Below are 8,179 nucleotides of genomic sequence, written 5' to 3' on the forward strand. Positions count from 1 at the left end.
GACGACGGAGGGTAGTGGTCAATGGAGATTGCTCTGAGGAAAAGGATGTTACCAGTAGTGTGCCTCAAGGTTCGGTTCTTGGGCCAGTTCTTTTTAACATTTTTATAAGCGATATTGCTGAAGGGCTGTCAGGTAAGATTTGCCTCTTTGCGGATGAAACCAAAATCTGCAATAGAGTAGACACACCGGATGGTGTGAATGACATGAAGAAAGACCTAGCGAAGCTTGAAGAATGGCCTGGAACTTGGCAGCTAAAATTTAATGCTAAGAAAGGCACGAAAGAAGAGCGGGACTTGGGTGTGATTTTATGTGATGCTCTTAATGTGGTCGAACAGGCTGAAAAGATGATGACGAAAGCTAGAAGGATTTAGTGTATATGAAGAGGTATGGCCAGTAGGAAAAAGGAGGTATTGATTCCCCTGAATAAGATTCTGGTGAGACCTCATTTAGAATATTGTGTACTATTCTGGAGACCGCATCTTCAAAAAAGATATAAAAAGAATAGAGTTGGTCCAGAGAAAGGCTACTAAAATGGTACATGGTCTTCATCATAAGGTGTATAGGGACAGACTTAAAGATCTCAATATGTATACTTGAGAGCAGGGGTGTCAAATTTTGGTCTTCGAGGGCCGCAATACAGTTGGGTTTTCAGGATTTCCCCAATGACTATGCATGAGATCTATTTGCATGTACTGCTTTCATTATATGCTAGTAGATCTCATGAATAGTCATTGGGGAAATCCTGAAAGACCAACTGGATTGTGGCCCTCAAGGATCAACATTTGACACTCCTGCTGTAGAGGAAAGGCGGGAGAGGGGAGATATAAGAGACGTTTAAATACCTACGTGAAGTAATTTCTTTGACAATTTCCTTAAATACCTACATGGCGTAAATGAGCATGAGTCGAGTTTCTTTCAATTGAAAGGAAGCTCTGGAATGAGAGGGCATAGGATGAAGTTAAGAGGTGATAGGCTTCAGAATAATCAAAGTATATACTTTTACAGAAAGGGTAATAGTTGCGTAGAACAGTCTCCCAGAAGAAGTGGTGGAGATAGAGACTGTCTGAATTCAAGAACGAGTGAGATAGGCATGTGAGATCTCTTAGAGAGAGAAAGAGATAATGGTTACTGTGGATGGGCAGACTAGATGGGCCATTTGGCCTTTATATGCCATCATGTTTCTATTTAAAGCAAGGGCAACCAATTGCCCTGAATTTATAGATAGATTCCTCATTCCATATGCCCCTACAAGATCCCTCCGTTCAAACACCCAACACTTGCTATTGATTCCCTCATTATGCTACATAAATACAACTCGCTCAACCATCTTTTCAATAATGGTCCCACAACTCTGGAATTCTATGCCAATCTCTAAGAAAAGAAACAACATTAGACCGCTTTAAGTCAAAGTTAAAAACTTTCTTATATTTAAACATGCCTTTGATCTGTAAATTCTTTATCTTCAAGCCTTCTAACACTTGGGATCCCTTTACCTCCCGTGTTAAGCCTATATGTCTCTCTGTCCTATTTACCAATGTAGTTCTCCCCTCCTTTCTGAATATACATTAAAGTATGTCTATCTGTATTATTTTATTATGTACAACCCAATTTTATAGCCTATGTACTCTGCTTAGAAATTTGATAAGCGGATTAACAAATTTTAAATAAACTTGGAAGACCATGATTTAAATCAAACGCACACTGGCCCTGAATGAAGATACACTTCCCCCTCCGTATTCGCGGGGGTTAGGGGCAGAGCCGGGCCACAAATATTAAAAAACCGCGAATAATATTCGGTCCGGTTCTGCCCCTAAGCCCCGCTTCCCCCGGCTATTTTAAGCCCTGAAAGCCACCCCTTAAGCCTTACCTGGTGGTCTAGTGGGTTTTCAGGCAGAAGTGATCTTCCCACGCTCCTGCCCCGTGCAGATTGCTCACAGGAAATGGCTGCCTTGAGCTCCTGTAGTCTCTCGAGCCATTTTCTGTGAGCGATCTGCACGGGGCAGGAGCGTGGGAAGATCGCTCCTGTGCCGAAAACCACCAGGTAAGGCTTAAGGGGGGGCTTTCAGGGCTTATGATAGCCAGAAAAAAGAAAAAGTATTTTTAGGTTTAAAGCCACAAATAAGCGAATCCGTAGATAAGGAATTCACGAATACGGAGGTGGAAGTGTATACATATAATAGACATCTCAGAGACCTGGTGGGAGGAGGCTAAATCATGGGACATTTACCATAATACAAATTATGGGCTCCTTTTACTAAGCTGAGCTAGCGGTTTTAGCACGCACTACACGCTAACACCTCTATAAAGCTGGTGCAGGGGTTAGCGCACGCTAATTTTCAGCATGCGCTAAAAACGCTAGCACAGCTTAGTAAAAGGAGCCCTATATCTCTATAATTGGGTGGAACTATATGATAAAGAATGAATTGAGTCTACCAGAATAAAAATTCAACAGGAAATAGTACCACATAACTTCTATCCAAAGGACTGCACACATGAAGAGAAAAGAATATTGGTAAGTAAACTGTCGCCTACCAGGTCACACAAAAAAAGATAAATTGAGTAGATAAATATAAAAAAAATTGCTACTCAGAGTCAGAATAAAACAGCTAGCTCTTCCCAAAACATTCAAAGTCTTAAATTCAAGGCAAAATGTCAAAGTAAAGAAAAACACCTCAGTCAAAAATTTCACAACCACAAGTTGGAATTATATAGTCATAGATGTAAAACAAACAAAAAAAAAACCCTCTACATACAAAATAGAAGAGCTCTCACTTATTAAAAAGACAACAATATTTTATTCTTCAGAGTAATTCGACAGCCAACATAGAAGACGCGGCCAAAATAGCACTTATCTTCAAATGAATATTTTCTATCAATGTTCATCATATGATTACTACATTAGCCAAGTTTACACTTTGCAACTGATTATCAAATATACATTATATGATTGGCAATATGCCCTATGGATTATATTGGGGTCCTTTTATTAAGATGTGCAAACCGATTTAGCATAGCGCTAAATGCTAAGATGCCCACAGGAATATAATGGATGTCTTAGGATTTACTGCACGCTAAATCGGTTAATGCACCTTAATAAAAGAACCCCATTATGCGGGGCAAACCTCACCTACCCTAGAGAACATTGGTATCAATATTCAAACTGTTTGAACCTTTGGTTCCTCATTGTAAAAAAATATTAACCATTCTTTTTGATTCCTTAAGGTGGGTTCCATGAGCATTGTTGTATTTTTTGAAGGCAAAAAGAACAAAATGGACTTTTTGGTTGAATAAACTAAACTAAACTAAGCCTTAGGTTTATATACCGCATCTTCTCCACTGAAGTGGAGCTCGACACGGTTTACAGAGTTTAAAAAATATGGGAAGAGAGAAGAGAAAGAGTTTACAAAGCATAAAAAGAGGGGATGCAATCAGGAGAAGAGATTATTATATGCTAGAGAAAAGCCAGGTTTTCAGTTGTTTTTGGAATAGTTGGAGGGAGTCCAGGTTCCGCAGCGGGACAGTGAGATCGTTCCAGAGGCCGGTGATTTTGGAGAGGAGGTATCTACCCAGTTTACCTGCGTGGAGGATGCCGTGTAGAGAGGGGAAGGATAGTTTATGTCTGTGTGCAGATCTGGTGGTAGTTGGTGTCGGGGCGAGGAAGAATAGAGGGATTAGGGGCAGAAGGATGCCATGAATGATCTTGAAAGCCAGGCAGAATACAGTATAAACTTATGGGCTGAATATTGCTACTGAATAGAAAGTATATAAATTTTTAAAAAAATTATCTACTAATCATATTGCTTTATTTTTCTAAATATGACTGGTGTGTGGTTTTATGACACTACTATAGTGAGTCTTTAAACACAATGTTGGCTTTTTCTATCTCTGCAGCCATTTTGGAATCAGCCTTGAGATTAAGACACGATGATTCCCCTGAAGCAGCTAGAGCAAAACAGGGGTGCCCCTTTTGGGAAATTTGAGCTTTGATCAGACTTGACATGATGAACATTTGGTAGTGAGTAATCAAGAAGATAAGTGTTATTTTGATATTTTGAGTCTTCCCATGTTGGCTGTAGAATTACTGTGACAAATTTATTTTATTTTTTTTTTTGGGGGGGGGGATAAGTGAGAGCTCAATTTTGTAGTAGAGTTTCTTGACCTACGATTATTATTTAATTCCAACCTGTATGTGTGGTTGCAAAATTTGACTAATGTCACTCTCTCTCATCCTTTTTAACTTTTTGGTCCTTTACCTTGAATTGAGAATTTGCATATTTTGAGAACTCCTAGATTTTTCATTTCAATTATCCAAATATTGAAAGAATAAACATTGTGTCAAGATTTGCTACAGACAATCAGATACAGGTGGAGTTAAGATAACATTTTGAGCAGATGCATAGTCACCAACTCTGTTTAGCTTACTTACTCAGTCAAAATGAAGGAGCTTACTTGCTCAGTCAAAATGAAGGGGGATCAAATTCAATCAAATAATGAACCTGCAGGGTTCTTGGATGGATGTACTGGGACAGCAACATATTCAGTGGTTCATGGGCTAGTTTTTGTTGGAACTGGGCTTGTTTTGGGCAGGTTTGCTACTCGTATCATCAGTTCTCCTCTCCACACTGCAGTGCTAGCTTACTTCCTGATTTTCTTTCATTGGTTCTTCTGTATCACAAATGACCTCAGGGACTCAGGTCGTTTGTGACTGGTTCATTGTGTCCCAGCTGAAACAATGAAAATTCAGTACGTGGCAAGTGAGCCAATGATGACGAGACCGGAACAGCATGCACTGGAGCACGGCAGAGAGCAGGAGGTGAGAGGAAGCAGCCAAGCAAAGAAGTGATTTGGAGTAAATTGCAGGGAAAGGAATGGCAAAGTGAGAAAGGTGACAAAACAGGGGGGGAAGGGTGACAAAACAGGGGTGGGGAGAGGTTGCATGGAGGGGCAGAGAACATGTGAGGGATGCAAGAGAACTGTTGGTGGGAATGTTAGAGGGACTTGAAGAAGAGAGGCTAGCGGTAGAAAGTGGGTACTGGCTAGAAGATAACTCCCCTAGACTCTCACAGCAGTATTATAGCCAAAAGAAGGAATCCTGGCTAAGAAAGGGGGAAAAGGATACAGAAGAGAATAATACCATAGTGAAACTGAAGAAGAAGGAGAAGAATAGGCATTGAGAGTTGGAAGACATGGATTGTGAATGGAGACAAGTTCAAGAGAAGAGACGGGCTGTGAAAGGGAGAACAGAATTGAAATCAGTAGTGCAAGCCGAAGTGCAGTGAGGGTATGCGTGCGTGGGCTGTAATACAAAAAGGGGTGGGCTTAAGAAAGAGAAACAAATGAGGACAGGGAGAACTACTGTATGGGACTCAGGAGGGAGGGCAAATAGAGGGGATAAGCTGAGAAAATAGCTCTGAGAAGATAGAGGATCAAAGTTGAAGAGAATGACACAGGGAAAAAATTTGTCCCCGTGACCACCGTCCCTGCCCCGTCCCCGTAGTATCCTTACAAGCTTCAGCACTTCAATATTTAGCTTATTTCTTCCTTATAAATCAAATTTCTGGCTGCTGAACTAGAGAAAAAGATGTTCAGCTGGCAGAGCTTTGTTTATAAATTTTTATAAACACAACTAATATACTACTTTATCCTAAAGCAAAAAAATAAATAAATAAATATAAATTTTTTTTCTACCTTTGTTGTCTGGTTTCTGCTTCCCTCATCTTCTCATTCAATTCCTTCCATCCAGTCTGTCTTCTCTCTGCGTCTTCCATTTGCTCTGGACTGTGCCTCTCCCTTCACCCCCACCCCCCAATTGGTCTGGCACCCATCTTCTTCCCTCCACTCTCCCATTGTCTGGCATCTCTGTCTTCTTCCCTTATAGCATCTTCTCCCCACTCTCTATTACCAATTTCCCTTCAGCGTCTTCTCCCCACTCTGTCTTCCCCATGTCCTTTCAGCGTCTGTTCCTCTCTACCCTTCTTCAGCGCCTGTCCTTTCCTCTCGCCACCTCACCGCCCTTCGGCCTCCCTCCCTCCTTCCTACCCGAATCTATCTATCTCCCTCCCCTTTACCTTCACAGCGCGTTTTGAGTAACTTTCACAAAGCCGTCGGAGTCTGCAAACAGTAGCGTACGTGTGTGGACGGAAGTTGTGTCAAGAGGAGAAGCTTCCGCCCACACATGCACGCTACTGCTTGCAGACTTCGATGGCTTTGTGAAAGTTACTCAAAATGCGCCGCAAAGGTAAGGGGGAGGGAGGGAGATAGATAGATTCAGGTAGGTAGGAAGGAGGGAGGGGGCCGCGCGCATTCCTTCCCTTAACTGCGGGGACAAGGCCATTCGCCGCCCCACAGGGTGGTGGATGGCCTTGTCCCTGTACCCGCAGTGAGCACTTTTTCCGCCCTCACCATTTTGGCTGACTAGCCGTGGGTAACAGCCACCGTGTCATTCTCTACTAAGATGTAGAGAGAAGGATGGAAGTGACAGGACACTAGGAAGAAAATTAGGAAAAAAAAAAAAAAGAGGATAGATTTGAGCCATATACATGATTTTAAATTATCTGCTTCTTCCCACAAATAAAGCTGTGTGGAGATAATTGGGTTGGGTCAGCTGAGGGGTGGCAACTGGTATCTGCTTTATTTTTTCCAGCCTTGCAGTTACTTGTATAAATAAGGTATTTTGTTTAGGGGGGGGGGGGCATAAAACATTTGTAACACATCTGAATTCTAATCAGCCACTCTCAATGTAACTTAAAACATATCATGTACCTGGGGCTGCTTTCTTTCCAGCAAAAATTTCTTGGGCTTGCTGATCCAACATAGCTTTTTGGACCACAATTTTCTCTGTAGGATTAACATGCAAAAAAAAAAAAAGAAAAAAACGGATTCAGAACAGTTTTAAAACGTCACTTTTAAGGCAAATAAACCACAATTGGAAATAGGATGAAATAATTTTTTTTTTTTTCAATTAACGCTTATATATTTTTTTAATGGTTTGTTATTGTTACGCCCACTGACTCAGCCCACCCACATTCTCCATCAAAGGGCATTATTTTTTTAAACACTGAGGGGAAAATACGGCGGCCCTGCCCCGCTGACTCGCAACAGCAGGTGAAAGGCGGGGGAGGGGCACTGGCCGAGAAATTTTAGACAGAAGACTCACTACATGACACTGGAGGGAGCCGAGCGAGCACCCCCGACCCAGAAGGGGTTGCCAACAGCGGCAGCAAAATCAAACTGAGCCTACAACTGCTTCCTCGCCAATGGCCTTCCCCCGCCGGCGACAACAGACGAGTCACACGACTCGTATGCAACCTTAGCGCTCGCGCTCACCACGATCTCGGCTGCACTACGCCCACCAACGCGCCATCCTCTTCCGCTGCCAGGAGAACGCGCGCCCCCATGACGAAGTGGCGACGACGGCTGCAGGTCCCGCGTGCACTCAATTCACAAATATCGCGAGAACTTTTCAAGCCACTTCCGCTCTTTGTGTCCCCGGCGTGCTCACGCTCTGTTGTTTTGGTTTGGTTTTCCGAGGTGACGCTTGACCTTTGTGTTGTGCTCAGGGGCGAATTGCTGGTTGCAGATTTGTTGAAGGAAAGATGATGACCTTTTAGTATTAAATATTACCCATCCCAAACAGAAGCAGTTTACTTTGCTGGAAATTTTTTTTTTTTTTTTTTTTAAGCTTTCCAAAATACATAGTGAAACGAGCAGGTTGCCAAAATTGCAGTGGGTTTTTACTACAGTAGTAATATTGCGATTTTACTGCTGTGGTATTCACAAAGAATAATTTCGAAGTGTCGTATGTGAAATATATAAATTGTGAAAAAAAATTCTGAAAATGTATTAGGGGGAAAAGAGTATAGCAGGGCTATTTGAGACATACATCCTCTCTCCTACTCCGCTTTTTTACTGTTATTTGCTTTGCGTTTAAAAAAGAAACGGAATGTAGGAAGAAAATGAGATTTTTGATCTTTGTGGTAAATTAGGGTCTGGGTAAAACCGGGATTTCCAGGATCTCGGGCAGGCCACCTTAAGAATGGAATGCTCTTTTATGACAGCAGCAGGCTGTCTTTCAATAGGGAATCCCTATGCTCTTTCACACGTCTCTGTAAAGTCCCGCCCCCTATGATGCAGTACTTTTCTTCTGTGGGTGGGATTGGCAGAGAACGACCAATGATGT

At 42.1% G+C, this 8,179-nt stretch overlaps 1 protein-coding gene across 2 annotated transcripts in view; it reads right to left on the reverse strand.

Moving 5' to 3' along the window:
- ZNF438 (zinc finger protein 438) overlaps positions 1–7,484 on the reverse strand; it is a 31,377-nt gene extending 23,893 nt beyond the window's left edge. Inside the window, exons 1-2 of one of the 2 annotated variants that reach the window (XM_033931479.1) lie at positions 7,327–7,484; positions 6,763–6,837 (exon numbers count right to left, since the gene is read on the reverse strand). In XM_033931479.1, the coding sequence (XP_033787370.1) occupies positions 6,763–6,814 (52 nt within the window). In that variant the 5' untranslated portion in view covers positions 6,815–6,837; positions 7,327–7,484. The other variant, XM_033931480.1, reaches the window with a different exon arrangement.
- Between the last annotated feature and the right edge of the window lie 695 nt (positions 7,485–8,179).

The sequence above is a fragment of the Geotrypetes seraphini genome, chromosome 2, assembly GCF_902459505.1.
Source record: "Geotrypetes seraphini chromosome 2, aGeoSer1.1, whole genome shotgun sequence".
NCBI lineage: Eukaryota > Metazoa > Chordata > Amphibia > Gymnophiona > Dermophiidae > Geotrypetes > Geotrypetes seraphini.